Source organism: Xylaria bambusicola (genome assembly GCF_022495145.1).
Source record: "Xylaria bambusicola strain CBS 139988 unplaced genomic scaffold F5B22scaffold_107, whole genome shotgun sequence".
In the NCBI taxonomy this organism is placed as follows: Eukaryota; Fungi; Ascomycota; class Sordariomycetes; order Xylariales; family Xylariaceae; genus Xylaria; species Xylaria bambusicola.
Window position 1 is genome coordinate 4,851 of NW_025953660.1, and position 25,904 is coordinate 30,754.

Consider the following 25,904-nt stretch of genomic DNA (forward strand, 5'->3'; position numbering starts at 1 on the left):
TCGGCATGCGTTTCCTGAATACAATTGCCTGTGAGCTACTGTCTGAATCCGTCACGCTTACGTCATGGCTACATGGCCACCTAGACTTTGCCCTTAATTAAACACACTCAGATCTGCACTTCATATTCAGCTGATAGAGCAGATGCATCTCGTTTGTCTGACTTGGACTCTGTGAAGTCTGTATCAGTCTGGTGCTCAGTTCTACTCCGTAAAGTCTTTTGCGGTGCTGCCCTAAAACATCGCACGAACTATTTATCAACTAAAGACCTTTCCAGACAATGACGAATTCTTTTTCTTATTTTGCTTTTTTTTTCAGGATCTGCAACGTATAAATGAACATTAAATGTCCTCCGTAAAGCCCAAAAGGGACTAATTAACTAGCATATAGCATCCATTCAATCTTTAGGGTATCAAGTCTCTGCACTCTCTCTGTATTCCTCCCCATTACTCTCCTCGGGTGGCGTCTTCTTCGGCTCGCTAAGGTCAAACGCAGTTTCCTCCCGCCAAGCCTTTGCTAACTGACGTCGGCCCTTCCGTGTACTTGTAGTAGCATCCTCGCGGTGGACTGGCGTTTCGTATAAGTGAAGCAGGAAATTGGTCTTGCAAGACCAGGCGGAGTAGTAATCAGGACATGCGCGAAGCTTGCAGTACCAGACCCAGCGTCGAGTAGGCGGGAGATTGGAATTTTCAATGTCTGTATCAGTATCTCCGAGATAGTCACCGAAAGATTGTGAAGTAATGCAATCGAATACGAAGTTGTTCTCCCCGTCGTTCTTAGTATCATTGGCACTTTCGATCTGTCGGGCCAGCTCGTTCTCGGTACATGTTGCTTCTTTGCCCGACTGCGTGAGTCTGTCAGGGTGTTCTCGATGGGATGCCCTGATGCGAAAGTTAGCAAGAACTCTTCAGCAAGAAAAGAGGAATCCCCCACATGACTGCGTTTACTCTGGTCTCTGCTCTATTTTGAATGTTGTCTATTATGCCGATGCTTCAAATAGCCTTAAGAGTTGTAACGGGTGTCAATGGTTTTTCCGTTCGGTTAGGCTCAAAACACATAGATCATGTGATAAACTCACAGCGGTGGTTACAGTAAATGAAGCGTGCTGTTATGACCTGAGGAAGAGTCGGATGATTAAAAAAAAATAAAGAAATGAGGTCACAAACCGATGTTAATAAACTGCAATGCCATCGAACGCGGGGTAAGCCAGTGCCTGTGCGCAGCGTCTCAAACCCCAAAAAGCAAAAAACTGGTCACACGCAGGCGCCCCCAGCGCCTGTAATAATCACCTGCCAAGAGCCCCCCAATCGTGTGTAGGCCCTATTGGGAGATGACCTCAAACATTAACGTATAGAAGAGCAAGCCCTTGCCAAAATCGAAGAGCCACTAGATTCGTTCCGAAAGGTTTTCGAGGGACCGCCAGGGCCCGATCTCCTGTCATCTTGCGGACGACGTTACCATCCACTTTGGTCCACCACTAGGTATACTGTTAGAGTCGCAAGAGACAAAGGGCTTAGCTATCCCAGCCCTCCCGACAGGCACCGTACTCATCCGGCCCATAACGCATACCCTCGATCCAACCAACTCTAACTACAGGTTCCTGTCGGGGAAATGCTCTCGGCGGGGGTTGCCTGTTGTCCCGGCATTTGTCCTTACTGACTATAAAGCTCAAGGCAGGACGTTTGAGGACGTGCTCTTGGAGCTGCGAGGACACCGTATGACGAATGGTCAGCCTTCGAAATGCGACTTTACCAGCCTCTATGTACAACTATCCAAATGCAGAACACTACAAGGCATCAAGCTTCTTAGTCCAGTACGACCCAAAATTTCATCGGAAATAAGCCAGACCAAAGCATAATTAATGCTATATAGAGGTTGACATACCTGGCAGCAGAAATAAGAGGTTTATTTAAAAGTCAGTAAATCTTCGCATAGGACAGCGCGAGAGACGTTACACCTCATAAGGCGACTTCACCGCCCACTAATCATCCGGATCATTCTCGCCTCCGGTCCCCGGCCAAAGCTCCTTCTAATCTTTACAATAGGTTTTCCACCACTCTTCAAATGCTTGTCTATTATACAAACGTTTCGGCATACCTCCTCCTTCCCCGAAGTGGGAGCTTGTGGCGTCGGAACTGACGGAAGCGAAATTTCTAGTTCTGAATTCGTGTCTATGTTGTCCCATTTTAAGTAGTCAATAGCCATGAAGATTTACTTGACAACGCTTCCTGAGGAAGATATTAATTGAATAATTAGATGTTAAAGGTGAGAAGACGCGAAACAGCAGGGTCTAAGCTGAAACCTAGTGCCCGTGCATGGCGTATTAGAACCCCCCCCCCTAAAATTCGTCAGATGCACACGCCACCAGCCCCTGCAGTCACCTGGCGAACAACTCCCGACCGTCTATAAAACTCGTTCCTCAGTACCTCTACCTACGTTTTCATCTTTTTCTTTCCCTTCAAACATATACTTCCCAAGCGCGCCTATATCTATCACCCTAAAGCCATTACGCAATACCTACACTTCACAAGATAATTCCTTGTGTCAGGCTCAATGTTTCCTTTCACCTTTTATCACAAGGCAAGCGCCTTGCTTCTCAAGCTCTCAAGGCCGTTCCGAAAAGGCATTGGCGGAAACCTTGGAGGCCAGTCTCCTGTTACGGAACAATGCTTTTCTCTGGCGTAAATACAAGTGCTGAGCTATATGCTTAGAGTAGTACTGCTTGTATGCTTTGAGGAACTCAAGGGTCCCGTACTCTTAATCAGAAGTATATCTCCGGGGACTACAAGCCTCATCTCTTCTTGAATATTACTGCCTTAGAGACGTCATAAATTTGCTTCGAGGTACAGAGTAGCCCTTTGCCCTCAAGCCTTCTTAAGAGCAATTGCATCGGCCTGACCGCTGCAAAAAAAAAAAAAAAAAAAAACTAACGTCTTCGTATTCATAAACTCTGTAAGAAGTACCGGAAGATGTAGTAAAAGAGCTCCCCCCTGTGCTACGCCAGGATCTAGTGACTCTCCACCAGTCTTGTACTCGTCCGCCGTCCGGTCGGGGGTAAGATGTTCGACTCGAAGTGTACTACCGTAAGCAATCCACCTGCATGTAGTCTTTATCGTCATTGTAGGCAGAGGGTTGACTAACAAGTTCTGAATTTTTTTCTAGCTGTTCGCTCGTAAAAAACATAGATAAGGGGGAGGATAGGTAGACAGGCTAGATATCTTCTCCCTAGACTGCATAAAATCGTGATGTAGCATGTCATGTCTTGTCATTTCCCAGCGCCCACGTTCCATCGCTAGCCTGTCATTCTCTCAGTCGTGCCGACTTCCTAGGAAGTCGCTCCTGGTCTCCAAAACCCAGCCCCTCATCGATTACAGTCTTCGCCAAGCCAGAAGACTTCGATCAATGGGAACGCGACTGTATAGCCAAGGCAAGGTCCCTAGACCTATGGGAATACCTAGACCCCAAGAACAGAAAGGCCTGGCCAACAGAACCACAACCACCACGATATTACGACTACCCTACCAGGGCCAATACCGACGAAGCTTTGACGCTGGTGGACCTCACGACCGAAGGAAAGGCCTCCTTTACATCAGACTGGAACATATATACGCAAGTGGATAAGAAATACATGGAACACAGACGGAACGTCAAGGAAATGACCTCATGGATGCAGGATACTATTGCCCCAAACTATAGGCTAGCGTTCCTAAAGCCTAAGGAAGAGATTCGCCAGTGGTACAACAACATCTGCAAGATCGGCGCTGCTGCTCAAGCAAGTATTAAAAGGGAAACAAGAGCGCAATATAGGGCAATGGTATCCAAGCCCTTAACCAAAGTCCCAAACCTATCAGTATGGGTAAACAACTGGGCAAAGGAATCGAGAAAGGACTCGTAGAGCTTGAGTCTTCAGAAACCCTAGTTTCTGACCTGGAATACACATTTAAAGGAGTGATCCCAGATTGGACCACTAGCTACAGAATGGTTAACCAGACTGCAATCCAAGCAGAGCAACTAACCTATATCGATATAGCAGCAGCACTAAGGCAATATGCCTTAACATGCTTATCACCTTTAAAGAGTAGCCGGACACTTAAAGGAGCATTCCCTACCTATAGTACCAACGAATATAAAGAAACCGATAAGGACGATCAGGTTTAAAATTATAAAAAGGTAAATATTAACAGTTAAGGATTTAAAGGCTTAAAAATTATATAATTATTAAATATAACCTATTATAAGGACTTTTAAACTAATATTATTTCCTTAAAAATTTTAATAAAGTAGCTATTAATAGAATATAAAGCTTAAACTTTTAATATTTTAAAAGTAAAAAGATAATAGGATTATTTATTAAATATAAAAATAATTTAATTAATTTATATTAAAATACCTCCCTTTATTATTAATTAAATAAGCATTTTATTTATATAAAAAGCAATTTAACACCTATATAAAAAGGAAGTTAAACTATATAGATATTTTAAAATAGTACCTTTAATTAGGATATATTAGCCTTAACTCTTTAAAGCACCTAATATAAAAGTTTTTAAGAGCTAAAATTAAAAAGGACTTAAAGGCTAGGATAGCTATAATTAATTATAATACTTACGCTTAAGCTAAACTACGGTATTAAATTAAATAAACTAAATAAATAAAGCTTAATAAGCCTGGAATATAAATTGTAATAGATTTCTATAATTTTAAAAAGATTATATACTTTAATAGCTTTATAATAATTACTATAAATAGGTATTTAAAATATACTTAAGATTATTTCTTTAAGAATAAATAAACTAAGAGTATAATTGCCGCCTTTAAAAGGTTAATTAAGTATTTATAAAACCGCTATTAAGTTAAAGTCGAAGTAATCAAATGCGATAATAAGATTCTTAAGCACAAAGATGGCCTAGAGGCACTTTAAAGGGGTGGATGAAAAGCCGAGATGTATCGGCCGAGACTATTGTTAGATCTGTCCGATCTACGAGGAGTGGGTTTAACTTTTTATCCACTTCCCCTATTATAGAGTCTAATATTTTTGGTTGGTTAGTACCGTTACAAGCCTAGCATTTGAAGTCTCCTCTTAGATGCATTGGTAGGACTTGTTCAGCTTCTGAACGAGGTGCCGTCTACTATATTGGACTGTCTAAACGCCTAAGGCTTCTCTGCCCTCCGGTTGGCATCCAAGTATGCAAACTCGACTACATTGGTAGCGCTCACTCACCAACACTTCAAGACCTGCTACGTAATGCTCTCACGGTTCAATCTCGAAAATCTCGTGGAGAATGCGCGGCATCCAGTGTTTAGCCCTGCCATGAGAACGCTGGAAACTTGTACCGATTATTTCAACTTATTACTGGCCATTTAGGAAGGTTGCTATTTACGAGGCAAGTTCTCGAGTGGCCTTACTTAAGGGATGTATTGAAGGACACGAGTCTCTATACAAGGCTCACTTTCTCCATGGGGACATCTCGATAAACAACCTTATCAGACCAAATGATCTTCGAAGCTTAGACAGCGGGGGTGCTGGGCTTACGGCCTTGCGTTTAAGAACATGATGGGTGCTAGGTGTCCGATTATGGCCACCTAATCCGGTGGTTTTCATAGTTGCTAAAATTGTGGCAGTTTAGTGAGGCGTCTCGAGTTAAACTCACATTACATTTATAATACAACTAAGACGAAAGAAGCAACGCATTACTAAGAATTGAATTCTCCAATATAAATTTTGACGAGCAGGTATTAAAGACAAAACAGGAAGTTGAGAAACTTGGTGGTATGTTTTTCGGCTTCGTACATCCCCAACCAAGGCCCAAAAATACTAGCCTGGTGTGATTTGGCAACCGTTTCACCTGGGGCATGAACGGGAACAGCTGATACAAGGTAATGCTTCAATTGTTGTCCGTCAGCCTAGATCTGCCTCCTATCATGTATGATGCTTAAGGAAGATGTGGCTTGGACTGTAGAAGCGACTCGATATTAATGGTCGCTCCGATTTCGTTAATTAGACTAACTAGTTTATGCTTATTTGTAATATTATGGGGTAGAAGATATAAGAATTTAAGGTTAATTACGATAATACTTTATTTAATATAAATGAAGTTATATAATTTAAGATCCCTATATATAATACTATTTTATATAAATTAAGTATATATATACTATAATGTTAATAATAGTTATAGGTTAAGGATATTATTATTTTAAAGCTTATTTAATATTATTTTTTAATAGTATATTATAAGGATATCTTAATTAAAAAGATCCTTATATATAAATTAATATAATAGTATACCTTTAATAAACTTTAATATAATAGTAGAAGTATAGCTATTATTAATTGTTTCTTTATAATAATGCGGAAGAATATTACCTTAAAGAAAGCTAAACTATTTATACTTTTTAATTTTATTTTAATATTCTTTAAGCTTTAAAGGATTCCTCTCTTTTAAAATTATAATAAGTAGAAGGAATTATTTAAGAAGTAAAGGTTTAAGTTAAGATCAAATAAATCAAGGTACCTAAGATGTGATCCAATTGGTAATCGGGGAGGTTAGCAGCTTTAGGCGGAATATATATCTATTATTATAAATCTGTTTAGCTTATGCTTTAATATAGTATATGCTTAAGCGAAATTCCTATTATTTAACGACCAGAGTTTAACCACATCAATCTATATTGGGGATACAGTTAGTACCTTGATACTTTATTCACGTTTAAGGTCCATTGTTCAACTGGACATGCACAAATCGAAGAAAAGATGAAGTGTGATGAAATAGTCGTATAAGAGCAGTGCATATTTAATAAGTATTTGGAGAAACAGACCACATAAGACAAACAGTGCGACTCAGTTAAATGCAGACAGCCGTGTTTATACCACGGATCATTTCGGCTACTCCCATATAAATTACCAGAGGCCCTATGTATCCTACACACTTCCGTTAGGTGTCACCTAATACTATGCACCGGTTGTGGCGTTAAAGGATTGCGTGTGGCTATTGGGGTAATGGTAAAAGGATTAACCATTTGCGCTAACCTAATAGGGAGCGCCTAACTACCATTTAAAACGGCGGGTATACCTATTTATGTTTACCTTTAGTACTATTTAAGCTTAGCACCTTTGGAATTACTGCGAAGCTGTTCGGTATAAAGCATTTCGTAAGTGTATATCCGTGTATTTAAAAAGTAGACCCTGTACTTGGCAATCTACGCTCCATACTACCTCCTGGTTACGCATAAGGAATATTAGAATCAAAAGATGCTTCCTATTAAACATAGCCCCGGCTGTATTTGTATACTTGTGACAATACCTATGTTCCTATTAGTTTAAGCATAGTATGGAGTATGGATTAGGGAAGATTAGTAGCTTACCCTTTCAGTTCCTTTCTAAGTTATATATGGTTAAGGTTTGTGCCTTATTAGCTAATCCACCTCTGTTTACTAATGATGCTATGCTGCTTTAATTTGTTAACTAAAATGTAATAAGTTTTATACAATTAAGTTAAATTAACCGTTTAGGAAATATTTATAAAGCTAAATAGCCTGGCTTTAAATCTTTATATAATGAGTTATTAAAAAGTAAGCTAAATGGGAAAAGCTATATAGGTATAAAAGGTTTTAATATTATTCCCTTTACTTTATAGGTTTTTTTAAAGCTTATTAAAAGGGTATATTAATTTAAATAAAAGGAATTTATTTAAGTTATCTTTAGCTTTAAAAAGCTGTTATAATTCTTCTTAATTTAAGCTGGTTAATATATTAAGCTAAATTTATATAACTTTTATATATCTAGAAATCTAACTTTTATACGATAGATTAGGGTCCCCTATATTTAAAAATAAATAAAAGCTAGTATATAATATGGCGGGAATTTGTAAAAGGTTTTAAAAAGCTGTAGATATTATGCGTTATAGGTTTTTAATTAAGGAGGTTTGTTATAGATAATAATAGTTAAGCCTTTAAAAAAGTAATCCAGGTTTTGGATAGAGGATTTAATAGGCTAAATAATACTTTAAATATATATTATATAATTTAGGTAAACAAAAGCGTTGGGTATATATTTTATAATTAGGCTAATTAAGGCTTATAAGTATTAAAATGCTAAGAAGTTAATGCTGCTTGATCGTTTAATTGAGCAGGATTTTGCTATATCTTTTAGCCTTGTTCCCCTCCTTTACAATATACCATAGTGAAGTATGGTATATTGAGGAATAAATTCATTCCAGATCATACCAGTGAGGTTGTAAGCACCACCAACTGGTATAGAGGTTTCCACGTAATTGGCTACAAAGCCCATGGGTTGCAGTGGTTGCGATGGGAATATGTTGATCAAGACCGTTGGGCCGCCTTGCATAGTCTTGGGTATCCGCCGCTGCCGAACATGCGGCGAATACGCCATGCCTACAACAACTTCAATATCGAGAACGAAATTTTTGGAAATTGACAACGATTAAGAGCGTAAACGAAATCCCGAACGGTCAATTGAATAGCCTAGTGTACGGCGCATTGCCCAGTGCGCCTAAAAGGCACCATGGCGACTTCATGGCCCCAGGCGAAGGCATGGCCGACCGAACCACGCGAGCATGCCACATACATCAACTAGTACCTTCGAGACGCCCTCCTTTGCGTAGAGCAAGCCCAGGATCAACCCATCCCTGCCAATATAGTCAAGTCGACGATTCTAGGAATGCTGTCCCTAGTTGCGAAGATACAAAGCATGCCCGACATCCGATCTATCCAAGAAACCCTGAACATCATTCGAAGCGAAGCGAAAGAAGCCGCAAGCATTACATCACTCACCCTGAACGAGATGAGAGATGGCAGATCTAGAGGAAAATGATCGTAAACAATAGAGACCTGTTGACTGTCGCAAATCTCAGAGCTGTGAACCCCCGTAGCTACATCGACCGCGCTGTTTAAGCTCCTAACAGACTATAGCTCCGAGGTATGTTTTCTATCGATTCCATGCTGTGACAGTCATGATAGTCTGCAATCACTACAGTGTATCTGCCATACGACAAGTAGAATATGCATTTTCCATTTTGGGCATCTGTGTGAGATCTGTGCGAGGCCTCTGTCTCCCTTCCCCTACCCTAGCCTGCCATATTGAGCTGACCATTTAAACCTCCCCATCCTCCAGGTCGTATGGGTCGCGGGACACGAAGCTTTTGCGGGCGTACCGCTTATTCCCGTCTTCAGTCTCCAGAGTCTTGGGTTTAATGTTGCGTAGGGTCTGTTGCTTTCTAGGCGCATCGCTGGGATTGTCGCGATTGAGAAGTGGTTCGTAGTGGGCTTTGGCGGTGGCGCCGTCTTCGAAGCCAGCTCGGGCAGCAAGCTTGTCCCAGTCGACCTAACACTGCATTAGCTACCGCGAAGGGGGCTTGGAGAGAGAATGCGAGTCATCGACGTACAATTGGCTTCATCTCAAAGCATTCCTAAAGCTTGGCAACAGCCATCATATCCTTTGCGGTGATCTTCTCGGACGCCATGGTAATTTGTGGCGGAGATTGATTTAGGATAGGAGATGACCAAGAGTGCGTGAATGTTTTTAAGAGGCTTTGTTGTTAAGGGAGGTGCAGATACAGATGAGGACGCGGATACAAGTAAGGGAGGTTGGTGGAATCTAGCTACAAGATGGTTGTTGTAGCGTAGAAAGGGTTGGCTGGTGGCGTTAAATACAAGGAGGAGGGGGAGGGGAGGAATGGCTCAACCTGCCCCGCGTTAGTCTAATCTAATCGCGGTCCGTGCCGCGCCAAAGACGCCCTATAGGTTAGGTGAGTAGGTAGGTAGGTAGGTAGCGGCAATAGCTGCCCCGCGCGTTCGCCTCGATAATCCCTTGGCTCCACCCCCTACCCGCTACCCATGGTGGGGTAGATAAGGTACTCTTCGTCACAAAAGGCTGGTGTGTCTGTTGGTGCTTCTAGGCAACACCTGCAATGCGCAATAACAATAAGTCAATTCTGGACCTACCAGCAGTGAGAACTGTGACACACCGGGTGCGTACATGGCCACCCAATACGTTCCTTTGTCGGCATTCTGTAGAACATCACAGGGAAAACAAGCGGGCGAGGCCTGTTCAGAAGGCATTCAAAGAAGCCATGATTGGCGATCATCTCCACGTGTTGCGGTGAACCCCTGACCTTAGTGCATCTTTTCTCCACTGGAATATTGTTGGTGGATAAATCGAAAATTGAATTGAGGGTTAGAATACTAGGTTAAACAGCTTCTTTGCTCAGGCCCATAAGAGAGACAAAGATTCTCCTTTTGCCAATAGCTACACTAATTCAATGTCAGCTGCTAACAGAGGTGAGAATTCCCTACATAGTTCACGTTCAAAAAGACACCCAGCCCCCACACGGCAGTATTTCCTCTCGCTATCAGCGACGGGGTCCAAGAATAAGACGTCGTATATAGAAAGGATAGGCGTTACCCGTCCAAGGGCAGCATCGGAGTTACTGAACCGATACCGTGATTGAACGAGTAGGGCAAACACGCTGATGCCTGCGCTTGACCCCAACCTCGCTTGAATGCCCTCGCCCTCAAACGAACCCCATCCAGCGATAAGCTCGGGCTTTCGAACAGAACACACCGCCCGAAATAGAGGTACTTTGTTAGATTCTGGTTTGGATAGGAATGCGGTGCCAGTCATAGGCCGAATGACTTGCGCACTGTCTCCTTCCCAGGGGATTTCCTGCCGCACGACGACGGGGAGCAATTTACCCTTGATAGCAAGTCGCAGTTGGTGCTTACTGCTAGAGTGTCACTGGTGAGTGAGATGTCGTCTTATGAGAGACTGTTTCAAGAAAGCCAGAGAAAGCAACATACCTGTCTGTTTCTTCAAGTGGCTCGATGGTACATTTCTTGGCGCGATACGTGAAGGTTAATTTCGGGTGATACCAATCTACTACGTACGTAGCGGAGGTCCAAGACCACGAAGGCCCTGTCGGCTGTGTCGAAAGCAGAGTACCGAGTGGGTGTCTCAGGCGGTGCCAAAGCAAGCCGCGGTGTATATCCCACATCCAAAGCCCAGCGACGTATCTCAGCTCCGTCTCTTTCTGTACAATCAGGATTCTGCGGTACTCCTCCCCTATTCCCGCAATAGCTATCAGTCGGTCTTCCTTCTTAGTCAGGTGCAAGCCCGAGTAACGATTTATCAGACGATACCACAACTCCCCAACTGGCGCCCGGTTATTGAAGAAGGGTTTAAGGCCTTCAAAGGCATTTCCTTCAAGTCCCAGCATGACCTCGGTGAGATCTTCGTATAAGGGCTGAGAGCTCTGGCATGAGAAGAAGATGCCCACATCGGTGAAGTTAACGAGGCGACGGCTAAGTAGCCATTCTTGGAAAACCCACCCGCGCATGAATACATCGGAAAAATTTAAGTAGGTAATTCGCGTACTGTGGCGATCGAAGACAAAAAAATAACCGCTGTGGCAACCTTGCTCATCTCGGTAAGGCAGACGAATTAGGTTCATAGGTGGCTGGGGGCGGAACATTCCATTGAAGGGGGCATTCACGGCGCACATGATCGTAAAAACGGAGTGCTGGTAATACTCTGCCATACGAACAGCCTCTCTGCCCCAGTCCACTCCGCCATCACCTACTTGTATGATGCAAAGCGAGTCGATCCAGATGTCCTGGATACCCTGGGCCAATGCGATGTCCATGGCTTCGAGGAAGACCACCGGAAGAAAGCCAAAGTCGCCGGCGAGTCTTCTGTTGTAGTTGCTAGTAGTTGTCTGAGCGAGTGTGGTGTGGCCGTTCCATCTGTGGCTCAGTGTCACATAGGTACCAGGCTGTCCTCCTGTCTCACGCAGACGGAAAAGCTTTTTTCCACTACCATCGGGTTCGATGTGGACACAGCGTGTCGGTAGGGGTTGGTTCCAGACATCGAATTGTGTACCCGATGCTGTCTCCTTGCATTTGGGATGCTGGAGACAGCTCGCCAGCCATTCAGAGATAACTTCCGCGCAGTTATTCTCCTTCAAGTCTCGAAGGCGACCTGTGACATCACCGCTTCTCGCGGCTGGACTCCCTGCAGGCACAACATAGCAAGCTATTAGCAACCCGTTCATTCTGGGGGCAGCTATGAAAGTGTACCTGGATCTGCAATAACACCGAGAACATTGGCGTTGGGTGACACCGGCCAGTCCGGCGAGTCGAGCCACTGAGAATGTAAATACACGCGCGGCACAACGCTAATATAGAGACGATCTACTTGGACAGTATGTGCTTCGTGTGCTCTCTTCTTGGATGCTGAATCCTTTTCATCTGTTGATAATTGGATATAAAGCGGCCCGCGCCAATCTTTCCGTGCCCTTACAGAGTTCAATAACCTATGAACACGACGGTACAAGAAGCTACAGAACTCGCAGCCAGCGTCACTCGCGGCCTTGACATCGACACAGTTGAACCTGAGAGTCGACCCTGGCTTGAGCAGAGACTGGATATCGAACTGATCACAGTGCTGGCATAGGGCCATGCTCGCAATCTAGAGCGTATTCACTCGTAATTCTAGCGACCCTGTTGAGAATACAAAGGAGGTAGAGATGTGCTTCATGGCTACCTAGCGTGATGCTGCAGCTGACCAGAAGTGCAATCATAAAGTAAAAGGTACCCTTGTTCTATTAATGCAATAATCCATGCCACCTCATTGGGAGGCTTAGCGCCGACTGCCACCCTGCATTTACCGACCCCAATTGGCACGGCGTATATTCGGAACCGAAGGGTGAACGATTGGTGGTGGGGTTACATGGCTACATGAGTAAGACTTATAAATATCGAGTACGTCTCTGTGTTGTTTCCAGCTGAATATTTTTCTGTCTCAGTTCTTTACACTTTTTCTAACTCAACTTGCCAGTTCGCTTTTCTCGGAACTCTAAGACGTTGTAAACCCAGAGCATTGTTGCTTAATATGGATGACCATGAACACTCTATTTTCAACATACTATATGTCCTCATTACCACCATAAGCTTTACCAGAGCCGGCATCAATATTGCTAGGGAAATCTTGCTTGGCATCGTATTAGTGAGGGTACGAATGCTGCCCATTGGCACGACGGTTTACTTTATTGTCTTTGGTACTCTAGCCCTCGTGCTTTGCGACGAATTAAGCGTTTGTTTGAGGTGTCACGACAGTCGGGTCGACCCGTTCCGAGGCAGAAGATTGTGGTTCTACCCATTCCTATATCTTGCAGTTGACACCCTGGCTATAGTCTTCAGCGTGTTTACTGTCACGAAGGACTATGGGAGCAGTGACCTCGTAGTCTATAGTGCAGTATCGCTGGCATTATCCGTCCTAGATGTTGGAATATCCCTAGGGTGCCGATTCATCTTCCCTAGTGATAGTGGGGAGCGGAATTTCAATGAGATAATGAGCCCTATTATCTTGCAAATAGCCGATTTCGACAACGAAAATGACGAGGACACTCCTATCCTATCACTTTGGAAGCGACAACATGGATGGACTTCCGACGTGACGGCAATGAGGCCACCCGTCTATCGCGCAATCAATACGGTCTGTTCTAATCATCACAGAAATACACGCGACTGCACTTCTTTACCTGACACATCTAACCTCAGTTATGTATTATATACTTCAAGGTTATATATAGCTAATATTTCTTTGAGCCGGAATTAGGGCATTGCGGAAAGCAGTGAGGAGTCTTCAAAAAGCCGACCGTCTGCAACAGTTGATCCTTTACACATTTCATCGGAAACTTTGCCATGTTTGAATGATTCTCCGGTACGCATGTCGATTGCATCGCTTCACCCTGAAGTATTGATGTCTAAAATTATCGCAGACATCTTCAGACCCAGAATCGCCAGCAGCGCTACACCCCAATACCTTTATGCCATACAAAGCCCCAATTACGGATCATTTATGCCTTAGCGTTGTTTCTTTTACGGTCCCGACCGTCGTAGAAATAATATCCAGTGCCACTACCATTAGAACCTGGCTTCACACCGAAAACGAAGGAGGCCCGAGAAGCTTGATAATATGGTAGGTCATCATCGCCTCATCGGGACCTCTACCAGGTTACTCGGTAACTGTGAATAATGCTGAACCAATACGTTTCTAGGGCCGCCATATCCTGCATATTCCTTCCGCTTCTTAACCTCACATTGATTCCGCTGTTGCTTTTTAGCGTTTGGAGACGCTGGTCCTTCTTCGATGTCCCCTTATTTGGCCGCCTCAGCTGCCAGCACGGGGTGCTAATCTCCCTTGTCGTGCTTCTTCTATGGCGAATACTTGATTTCGTAATCGCCCTTGAGTTCCCGAAGTCCGTTTTGACTGATTCGCGGATGCTAGTCGATGGCTTTATGGTTGTTGTTTTGGGGATTCAATGTTTGTTTTTAATTCCCGGTGTTATAGTTCTACCCTAACTGTTTTAATGCGTTAACTTATTATTATTACACAACGGAGCAAGTCTTAATTATCGCTTTTATATTGTTTAACTAGTTTTATATAAAGCATTATATAATTTATACTATAATTAAAAAATAAACTAACGTTACACACAAGCACATGTTGCACTTATTTTCACCTTCTCATCTTTCAACTTTACTTATACATATCTCCGCAACCATGCAATGCCTCAAAAATCTAGAGAAGCCGATTTGCAGCTAGCAATCCAAGCTAAGCAACGCGACCCAGAATTATCCCTTCGCAAGCTTGCTCGTATATACAACGTCTGCAACCGTACACTCAAGCGAAGAATCAATGGCAGCGAACCCTCCCATGTTACAAACTTTTATTATTATTAATCAAAGCTGCAGAGCCTTTACCGGCGCAGCAAATCTTCTATCTCACCGCAGGTAAAAACCGTGCCTTAAAAATAGTAAGATATTAAGATAGCAGTTATTATATTAAACTATCTTTCCTTTATACTATATAAGTAAGGAGGGGTATAATTATTTATAATGTAGTTCATTATTCCTTATATTAGTTATAATTATTTAAACTATTTTAGGGTATATAATAAAAGTATCCCTGCTCTTTTTAATATAAGCTATTATATAGGTCCAATTTTCTCCTTAATTTTTACGAGCTTAACGAACAATATCCTTTTCCTTTTTAATAATTTAATAAATTAGCTTTTAAATAATATATTTATATTATTAATTAAAAGCTTTAACTACCTTTTACTACTTAATAAATAGCTATAGTTTTATAAGGTTTTTAATTTTTTAATTATAAGCCCTTATTTAGTTTTAAATAGTTATTATAGTTTTATTTATTAAAGTATTTAATTCCTTAAGGTAAACGGCAGCGTTAAAGAAGGTAGCAAAGTGTATTAGTTAAATGATAGTATTATTAAATAAGGCAATAGATAGCAGTAATCGAGTGATAGTGTTATTAGGGAAGGCAATAGGTAAGGGTGGTTAAGTAACGGACGCATTGTTAAGCGAAGCAATAGGTAGGGCTTTAATAAAGCTAATTAGGGGGTCTAATATACAATATTTACACTCCGGGTATAAGCTAAACATTTCTAGCTATTTCTTAATACATTCCTTATAATATATATATTTATATAGCAGCTTAATAAAATTATTTACTTAAAAGAAATTCTTTTAATAATTAAAGTAGGATGTATCTTTTATACCTTTAAGCTTCTTAATATTAAAGGTTATATAGGGTAAGGCATTAATATTAAACTAGGTAATTCCTTTAATACTTAGGGAAAACTCTTCCTTTTATATAATTATAATTACTTTACACTTTTTCTACTTTTAATTTACCTTAACTTCCTTATTTCTTTACTTTTTCCATTATTTAAAGCTATAGAACTTTAAGCTATACATCTTTTAATTTAATTATATATTTTAAACTATAGGTAGCAGCGTAGTTCTTTAAGTATTAAATAGTATTAATAATATAAGGATTAGGTAAACATTTAACGATTCTTAATATATAAAGGTATTAAAGTATAATCTTTCTTTACTTTAATTATATATAGCTATAGTAATATATTATTAATTAAAGTAAGCGGTATAAAAGGTAAAAGCATTAAATATTATTAATATACTTTAATTAATATAAGTAATCTTTAAAGCTTATTTATTAAAGGTTAAGGACTTACTTTATAAGGTAATATTATATAAATAAAAAGGTATAATATATTAAGTTAAAGGATTAAGCTAAGCTTTATACTTGGATAACTATTTACTCTTTTATTAAAAAGGGGGTAAAGTAATAGTAAAGTATTAAGCAACATTAAACGGAAAGGAGGGTATAATATTAATAGTAATGGATTATATAACATTAAATTAAAATAAAGGTATAGTGTTAATAATAAGGAATTATATAATATTAAGTTAAGATAAGGGTATAATATTAATAGTAAAATACTATATAATATTAAGCTAAAAAGAAGGTATAATATTAATAATAAGGTGTTATATAGTATTAAGTTAAAATAAACGTATATATTTAATAATACGTTACTATTTATCCTAAAGGGTTATCTATTATATATTAACTTTTTTAATTAATTAATTTAATTATTCTTAATTAACTTTAATGCTTTATCGTTTATAAAAGGCATTAGTATTATAAATAAGCTTAATATTCCTAAAGGCTTATATAATTTCTATAATAAATTATATATATAACTATTTATTTAAACCTTAAAACTTAAAGCATATATTAATATTAAAGAAAACTACTATTTATATTCCCTATATATTATAAAGCAAAATGTAACCTATAATTAATTAATTTCCTTATATAAGATTAAAAAGGTTTAACATTAGCTTTTTAAATAGGTTATCATTATAGATATAAAACTGGTTATCCGTTATAATACTTGTATAAGCTATAACAGCTATTGCAATATAGCTGTAAAAAGCATTCCCATTTTTCTTAACATTATAGAATACCTTAGGAATATAGGTAATAAACCCACGGAACGTAAGCATTTCTTTTATAAGGACCTATATATTAAAATAAATATATACTTTTAAATAAATATAATAATAAACCTATAGGTAGTAAAAGTATATTAACCTTTTAAAAGTAATAAATAAATATAAAAATTCTATATAAAGCTTATTTAAATAAGCTTTAAAGTAAGCTTATATATATAAGTTAAGCTTTATAAAAGTAAAGGCTAATATTATATTATATAAATACTATTTACTATTAGCTTTATTATATTATAAGTATATATTAATATTAATGTTAAGTAATAATTAATTAAAAGGGAGGAAGAAAAGCTATTTATCCTAAGTATAAATAAATAAAGTATTAAGCTTAATTTATACTTACTTTTATAAAGTATTTTAACTTAAAGGATTTTATTTAAAGTAGTAAAATTTCTTTTTAATATAAATTATAACATTAAAGTAATAATATATTATATAAAGAATTATATAATAAGGCTTATTTAATATATTTAATATAATATATAAATATAAGTTTTTACCTATAAAGTTACCGTTAATAGGGGTGATATAATAACGTATAGCCTTTACCGGACCATTTGGAAGGGTATGGATCCACAGTAACCAATAGCTAATAATGTTAGATCCTGCAATTATTATATTACCTTGGATGTTAAGCTTTATAGCTAGATATTATATATAAGGATGTAATTAAGAGTTGACGATACGCAGCATAATAGGAAAGGGGGGGGGGGGAATCTTCTCGACTAAGGAATAGGGGTTCTTTTTAATAGAGGCAATAGTATAGCTAATGATTAAGAGGCGGGCGAGGCGTTAAAAGAATAAATAAAGGTAATTAATAAAATATAAAGGTATAAAGGTATTGATAATTAAAATTAAGGCTTTTAATAGGTAGCATTAAGGCTAACTTAAATAAATTAACGATGCTTAAGTTTAAGTGTATAAATAAAAGAAGAAGAAAGAATTAAGCATAAATTAAATAAGAAGATATAAATGGCCCTTAATATAAATAATTATTTATACCTTTAATAAATTGGTAAAATTAAGCGGTAAATATAAAATATATACCAATTTATAATAAAAGTAAAATAATATATTATAATTATATATAAAAGGAAGGTATAAAGTTATTTTAACTTAAATAGCTTTTAATATACCTTTACTTCTTTTAAATAGCTTAATATTATTAAAGATAGCTACCTTTCCTATAATAAATATATATATAGGAACTTTCTTTTTTAAGGGTATAAGTATACTTATTAATCTCCTGTTAACTTATAAAGTTCCTTCCTTTTTTAAGTTCCTTTAATAATAATATATATTATTATAGCCTTTCCTTTATTTCCTCTTTATATATTATATTCTCCTTTTATATTAAAGTACTCCTATAGTTCTTTATATCCTATATCTCCTATATTAAAGTATTCCCGTAATCCTTTATATCCTATATTTCCTATATTAAAGTATTTCTATAGTCCTTTATATCCTATATATTAATGCATCATTTCCTTAATTTCGAAGCCTTTGGCGTAAAGGAAGAGTAAGGTCCTTTACGGTCCTTAAATAGCCTATCTTAGGTATAAATAGCTTTAATAAATCTAAATAATATTAATAAACTATCCTAAATCTATTTAAGTTCTTTAATATAAAGGAGTAATGTTTAACTTATAATTTAACTATAAAGAGGCCCCTTTATTTAAAGCTAAGTTTTATCTATTTCCCCTTTTATAATAATATTATATAATTTTTAAGCTATATTAATACTCCTTTATAATTATAAATAGCTTACCTTTATACCTTTATAATTTTATAATAAAAATAAATAATCTTTAAATAATGTTAAATTTAAAATATATAATTAAATATAAGCTTAATATAAGTATTTTTATTTAAAGTAATATCTTTTTATATAATTAAACTTATAAATGCTTTAAAATTAAACGAAGGGTAGGTAGCTTTAAGTTTTCCCTTTAAAAAATGCTTATATAATATTTTAAAGGGTAAAAACCTTAAGCTATTAATATAATAAAAATTAACGCTTTTTATTATTAACGCTACCTATTAATCCTAATCCTTAGGAAAGCTATTATAAAAGGTATATATTTTATTAAATATTAATTATATAATTTAATTAAATACTTTTATTAATTTTATACTTTAATGGGATTTTAATAAAGCATTTAGGGCTTAAACTTTCCTTTCCTTTATTCTTTTATAAAAGTTCTTATTATAAAATACATTACCGGGGTTAAAGTAAATAACTAATAGGGTTATACCATTTTTATCTTTCCATTTTAATATTATAAAAAGGGTAATATATAATTTATAATTAATTATAAGGTAAGCTTATTTATATTAATTAAAAGTATTAACAATATAAAAGATATATTAATATTCTTTATAAAATATAATAAAGGGATTAATAAAATCCGTTATTAATACTTAAAAAGGTTTAAAAATTATAATTAAAAGATTAAGGGATTTTAACTTTATTGGTTTAAATTTTATATATTATAAATAACTACTATAATAATTTATAATATTTTAAGTTATAATAAGTTAATATATTATTTAATTTAATCTTTTTTATATAATATTTAAGGAAAAATAACCCTTTTAATTATAAGCTATATAAAATACTATTAATACCTTTTCTTTTATTAGGTATTTTCTTTATATCCCTTAATAATAGTGCTTTAGGATTTCTTTATTTGCAATTTTAAATGCCTTAGCCCTATTAGTTAAAGCTTAAATTCTAATACGCCTTTAATTAAATATTATTATATTTATAAGGAACTGTTATATATTGGAATATTATATAAAGGTATTATACTTTAAAACTATAATTAATATCTACCCTATATCGAAAAAGTAACTAAAGCTTAATAATTAATAGCTTAGCTTAACAATTTAAAAGATAAAGGGTAATTAATTCTTTACACATATGGAATAATTATAAGGCAGCAAAGTACTATTAGCGGGTATATTACGGGCTGGAGGCAGCAAGGTACCTGGGCTTGCAATTAATTATTTAACGGGTAGTAAGGCATCCAGAACAAGGATTTAACAGGCATTAAAAGTTAGGGACTTAAGCTTATTAATTAACCTTTTCTATATAGCATTTTTTAACAATCTATAATATTTCGGAGCAAGTAAGCTTTCTAATTAAAATATATAGCTGCTCTTATTATTTAACCACCTTTATATTAAATATATTTATAAGGTTATAGTTTTAGCTATAGGTAGTTTTTTATAGGGTTATCTTCCCTTAGATTATAATTTACTTTAAGCTATAAGCTTATTAATTATTATCCTTTTTTTAAATTCTTTTAATTCAATAAGGAACTTTTTATAACCTTTAATACTATCCTTTTATACTTATAAGTATAATACTTTATTTATATAGTTATACTTTATAAACCTATTAAAGTAGTTTTATATTAAGAATATAATTTAAAAGAGAGCATTTATTACTTTATTATAAGAACCCTTAATATAAATAATTTAAACATTTAAAAAGCGAAGCTTTTTAACCTATTAAATATATATTCCTTTTATATTAAAGGATAATAAAAAGAAAGTTAAAGGTTTATAATTTATATAAATAATAAATATAATATAATACTTTAAATAACACTTATATCGTTAAATAAATTTAATAATTATATAAAGCTTCCTTTTATATATATTATAATTTTATTATATTAAGGTAAATAGGAAATTATTATAAAGGAATAGCTTAAGGATTTTTTATTAAATTTAAAGGATATAGCATTTTATTTTAAAAGTAAAGGTATTTAAATATATATCCATTAATAGGTTATATATATAGCTATATATCTTTATAGTTATAATATATATCTACTATATAAGGTTAAAGAATAGGGCTTTATTATCTCCCTATTATTACGGAACATTTCTTTAAAGATAGGTAAATGGTTATAAGATTTTTAAGCAATTCCTAACCTATTGCTATATTAAGCCTATTACTTTAATAAAGGATTATACTCCCATTTAATCTATTAAAGCCAGCTATTCCTATAGCTATATTACCTAATTGTATTTAACAATAATACGCTTATAAATTTTATAAATTACCTTTAAGGTAACAATTTTATTATAATTAATTTAAACCTTAATAAAGAATAGCTTAAGCTTTATTTATAACATTTTTAATAAAAAGTATTATTTAATCCAATTTAATTATAATTTTATAATTTTATAAATAGTAAATATATTATTAATATATTTAATTATAAAAATAAGGGCTTTTAAGGTTAAAGGAGCTATTAGGAATAGTTTAAGGTTAAGTTTTAAAATAGCTCCTAAAGCTATTTTTATTAATTTTAAAAAGAGTAACTTAATAATTAAAATCCTTATAATAAACAGGTAGGCTATAATTATAGGAATCTTAAGATTTTAAAGGCTAATATAAAGTAGAAGTTTATATAAATTAATATAGCTTAATAATTATATTTAAAGTTAAATTTTAAAAAAGACCCTATTTTAAGGTTAAATAATTAATTATATATATTAATTAAAAATAAAAGGTTAGTTTTTAATAAGTCCTTTTCCACTTTACTATAATTAATTATTAAATATAATTTAAACTATAAGTTTAATACCTTTATATTTTAATTCTTTATTATTAATATTAATATTATTATTTAATTTAATAGCTATTTATTTATTATATTAATAAATTTATAAAGTTTTATATTTAATATTTAATAAGTAATCCTATTTAATTAATATAGTTAGAAAGCTATTTAAAGATAATAGTAAAACCAATTCCAAAGCTTTATATTATTTTTTAAATATATATAATATTTAATTAAATTTATTAGTTTAATATTAACTATAAATATTATATTATAATCTTTATAAATATATTAAATATATATATATAGTAACTTAAAATACTTTAATATTAAGGACCTAAAATTAAAACTATATTTATTTTACTATTTATAAACCTTTTTATTTAAAGCTTTAGATTTAAGGGTAGGCTTTTTTTATATAATTTATTTATTAATAGGAAACCTTCCGGGGTATAAGGACCCCCTTTTTCTTTAACTATCCTTAAATTCCCTATAATTATATAGAAATATCTTTTATTTAATAACCAGATACTTTAGTCTTATATCCTTTAAAAATAATATAATTAATAAGCTTTAAAGGATTTAATATATATATTTATAAAATAATATTATTAATAATTAAAAAATATAAACTTTTATTTATTTTTAAATAGAAAAGATAAATTAATAATAAATATTCTTATAGTTTAATTTAATAATATAGTTAAATTAATTATAGAACTTTAATTTCTTGAATTTAAATTTATTTTTAAATTTATTAAATTTAAGAACTCTAATAAATTTAAATCTAAAAATTCATTTTATATAATATTTATCTTTAATAAGTAAAGTATTAAGGTAAGCTAATATTTTCCTTTAAAGAATAATATAAAGCTTTAAAGGTATATTAGCTTTTTATTAACTTTAGGGTTTTTAATTATAAAAATACTTTTATAGATATTAAAGGTTATTATAATATTTTATAACTATAAGAGGTTTAAAATAAGGAGCATTATATTTTTCCTATTATTTAACTATATAATAGCTTAAATAATATAGGTAATACTTCCCATTATAATTATAATAATAATAAATTCCTTAATAAGGTTAGCTTAACCTATAAAACTAATTATATATAATTATTTATATTTAAAGTTATATATTTTTATATAATTAAATTTTAATTCTTTTATAAAAGTAGGGTAAATAATATTTATATTATATTAAATAATAAAGTATACTTTATTATTTTCCTATTTTTAAAGTATTTTATTATAGGGGTAATTTAATATACTTTAATAAATTAAATAATAATAGTTAAATTAAAAGTAAAGATTATAAACTTCTTTATTTTAATATATTGTTAAACTGTATGCTTTATTTTATTGGAAGCTTTAATTAAAAGATATTATAGGTTATAGCTAAAATCGGGGCTTAATTGGAATAGGTCCAAAAGTGATACCTCTACCTTAATATCTCCCAGGAGCTTTCCGTAGTTAAATGTACCCTTACCCTTCCGGCCTTTAATTTTAGCTAAGAGCTTAGGGGGGAAATCCGGATCTTTAGATTTTTAGGGCTTCTTTCGTTAGGCTAAGGGGTCTTCAACATTATTCACCAATAAGCTAATAGGAACAGTAATATTTCTATTTTTCCGCTTTTTGCTTAAAAGCTTTTTAACTATAATAGTTAAAAGGGATTTAAGCATTATAACTTAAGCTTCTACCTCTTTATTCCATTAATTAAGGTTTAATATTATTATTTCCTTTAAGGTTATTAAATTAAAGGAAATAAAGTCCACTACTTCTTTCCCTATATTATTTTTATTATCCTTAAAGAACTATTTATAAAATAATTAAACGGACCTTAATTAAAGCTTATTAAAGGAAAGTCCTTTATTTTTATATTTAAATATAGAAAATATTATAGCTTTAAAGTAAGCTTATTCCTATTAAATAAGCTATTTAAAGTAAGGGGTATTATATTTAGTTTAAAGGTATTGGTAGCTTTTATAATAAAAATATACCTTTTCTTTTTAGGTTAGGATTTTTATTCCATTTATTAAGGAGTATTTAAAGGTAGCCTTATTTAAAAGTAAGGCTAAATTAAAATACTTCCCGGATAAACTTATTAACTATATTTAAAAAGGCTTATATTACTTTTAATAAATAAAATAAGCATTTATATAATATTTAAATAAATAATATAAAAAGTAAATTATTTATAATCTTTAAAAGCTTTATTATATTAAAATAAAAGGGTAAATATAAATAATTATTTAAAGTAAAGGTAGGTTATATTATATTATATTTAAAGAAGCCTTTTTAACTATATTTATTATAATATATAGATAATATTAAATAACTACCTTTTTAATAAAAAAACCTTTATAGTTTTTAAAAGCTTTATGGATAGCTTTTACCTTTACCTATTATATCTTTTCTTTAATAGCTTTTTCCTTATTTTTTAATATACGTTAAAACTTAAGGATAGCTTTATAATATTATTATAATAAATTAACATTATAAGCTTTATTACTTAAAGCCTCCTATTAAAGTTAAAAGTTAATAAATTTATTAATAAATTAATTTATTATAGTTTATAAAAGTATAATCTTTATTAAGGATAATAGGTTAATTCTATTTACCTTTTTAAAAATATCCCTTTTATTAACCTATTAAAAGGAGTTTTAAATTTAGCTATAATATTAAGCTATAAGTTCCTTTAAACATTAAACAATCTAGGTTAAATTATTAGCATTAATAATAATAAAAGTATTTATTAGCTTAATAAGGAAACAGTTTTTAAAAGCTTATTTAATAATAGTTAAATTTTTTATTTCCAATCTTTTATTATTAATAACCTTTTAAATAATATTTTAAAAATTCTAATCTAAGTTTAAAAAGGTAATAATAAGCCTTATATATAATATATTAATAAATATAATAATCTTTTTAAAAGGAAGGCTTCTTTTATTATATTTTATATAATAAAACTATTATTATATATATATAAACTATTAATTTATTAATTTATTATTATTAAAGTAATTAATATAGTTTATATTTAAAACTTAAGCTTTATTTATAATAAAAGGTAAAGGTAAATAAGGTTTACTATTTAAAGTTAAAGTGGATAAAGTATTTAATAAAATATATTTATAAGTAAGATTATTAATTAATAAAAACTTTTAGGAATAGTTTTAAAGTTAAGGGTAAATTAATAAGGAGCTTAAAGGATAATTTAAAGGGTAAGGATAGGTTAATAAGGAGCTTAAAGGTTAATCCTAAAGGTAATAGTAGGTTAACAAGGAGCCTGAAGGTTAATCCTAAAGTTAAAGGGGGTTAGGGATCCTTTTAAAGGTAATAAATAATAGCTTCAATTTTAAAAAAGGATAAATAAATAAATTAATCCAAATAATAAAGGATAAAGTTTTTAAAAAGTGGAAAGCACCTTTTTATTTAGCTTATTATAAAGTACCTATTTAATATAACCTATTTAATATTATAAGGTAATATATTAAAGTAAAGTATTACAATTAAAAGGTAAGGTATACCATTAAATTTAAATAGTTATTATTTAAAGCAAAAAGTAAAAGGTCCTTAAATTTAAAAAAGTAAGCATTTAATAAAGTTAAAATATTTAAAGAGGTTAAGGATATTAAAGTATTATATTATATATAAACTCCAATTTTATAATAATAAGCTTATTTTATTTAAAAATATAAATTAATTAAAGTATATAATAGTAAAGTTAAATAAATAAATATATAATAAACTAATAATATTTATATAAAGCTAAATAAATAAAAGTATAGCAATTAATTAATAATAACTATAAAAGATATATAATAACCTAATAATAGTTAAATAGAAAATAACGGCCTAATAATAGTTAAAAAGACATTTAATAACTTAATAGTAGCTTAAAAAGAAAAAAAAAGATATAATAACCTAATAGTAGCCGGAAAAAATATATAATAACCTAACAACGGTTAAAAAGAAAATACAATAACCTAATAATAGCTAAAAAGTATATAGTAAAAGTAGTATTAATTAATTTAAACAGATTTATAAATCTTAGATTTAATAATGTTTCGATGGAAGACTTATAACGTAAGCTCTGATTAATAATTAGTTCCGGGATGGGGGTACCAAAAATAGCAAGGTATTAAAATAGCAATTGTTATATTAAACTATCTTTCCTCCGTATTATATAAGTGGGGAAGGGTATAACTATCTACAATGTGGTTCATCATTCCTCACACTGGTCGTGACTACTCAAACTGCCTTAAGCCATTGCAAAGCTTCTAGCAAAGCCTTGCAGTCCTAAGGCCGGATAAAACACCTGCGCAACACTAAAACTGACAACCATAAACGGCACTACAATACATACTTGAAGCCTTCACTTATCACGATAAGCAAAGGGAA

General features: G+C 33.1%; 5 protein-coding genes across 5 annotated transcripts; 2 read left to right on the forward strand and 3 right to left on the reverse strand.

The window, feature by feature from the left end:
• Positions 1–255: 255 nt before the first annotated feature.
• On the reverse strand, positions 256–1,041 carry F5B22DRAFT_45881 (uncharacterized protein). Its single transcript, XM_047972047.1, has 2 exons — positions 932–1,041; positions 256–879 (listed from the first exon to the last, which is right to left on the reverse strand). Coding segments are annotated over exons 1-2 (471 nt in total). The 5' UTR covers positions 934–1,041; the 3' UTR covers positions 256–410.
• Positions 1,042–3,255: 2,214 nt separating this feature from the next.
• Positions 3,256–4,196, forward strand: F5B22DRAFT_653603 (uncharacterized protein; the record flags this gene model as incomplete). The annotated part of the gene is made up of 2 exons (XM_047979733.1): positions 3,256–3,262; positions 3,373–4,196. 2 exons carry the CDS (start codon positions 3,256–3,258, stop codon positions 3,891–3,893), a joined length of 528 nt encoding a protein of 175 aa, XP_047824688.1. The 3' UTR covers positions 3,894–4,196.
• Positions 4,197–8,750: 4,554 nt separating this feature from the next.
• F5B22DRAFT_46079 (uncharacterized protein) lies at positions 8,751–9,809 on the reverse strand. Its single transcript, XM_047972060.1, has 2 exons — positions 9,403–9,809; positions 8,751–9,341 (listed from the first exon to the last, which is right to left on the reverse strand). Exons 1-2 carry the CDS (start codon positions 9,412–9,414, stop codon positions 9,111–9,113), a joined length of 243 nt encoding a protein of 80 aa, XP_047824689.1. The 5' UTR covers positions 9,415–9,809; the 3' UTR covers positions 8,751–9,110.
• A 362-nt stretch (positions 9,810–10,171) lies between these two features.
• Positions 10,172–12,775, reverse strand: F5B22DRAFT_46022 (HET-domain-containing protein). Its single transcript, XM_047972052.1, has 3 exons — positions 12,092–12,775; positions 10,817–12,026; positions 10,172–10,740 (listed from the first exon to the last, which is right to left on the reverse strand). The coding sequence occupies exons 1-3, from the start codon at positions 12,471–12,473 to the stop codon at positions 10,266–10,268; spliced, it is 2,067 nt and encodes a 688-aa protein (XP_047824690.1). The 5' UTR covers positions 12,474–12,775; the 3' UTR covers positions 10,172–10,265.
• On the forward strand, positions 12,410–13,737 carry F5B22DRAFT_46061 (uncharacterized protein). Its single transcript, XM_047972056.1, has 2 exons — positions 12,410–12,775; positions 12,852–13,737. Exons 1-2 carry the CDS (start codon positions 12,752–12,754, stop codon positions 13,629–13,631), a joined length of 804 nt encoding a protein of 267 aa, XP_047824691.1. The 5' UTR covers positions 12,410–12,751; the 3' UTR covers positions 13,632–13,737.
• Positions 13,738–25,904: the final 12,167 nt, after the last annotated feature.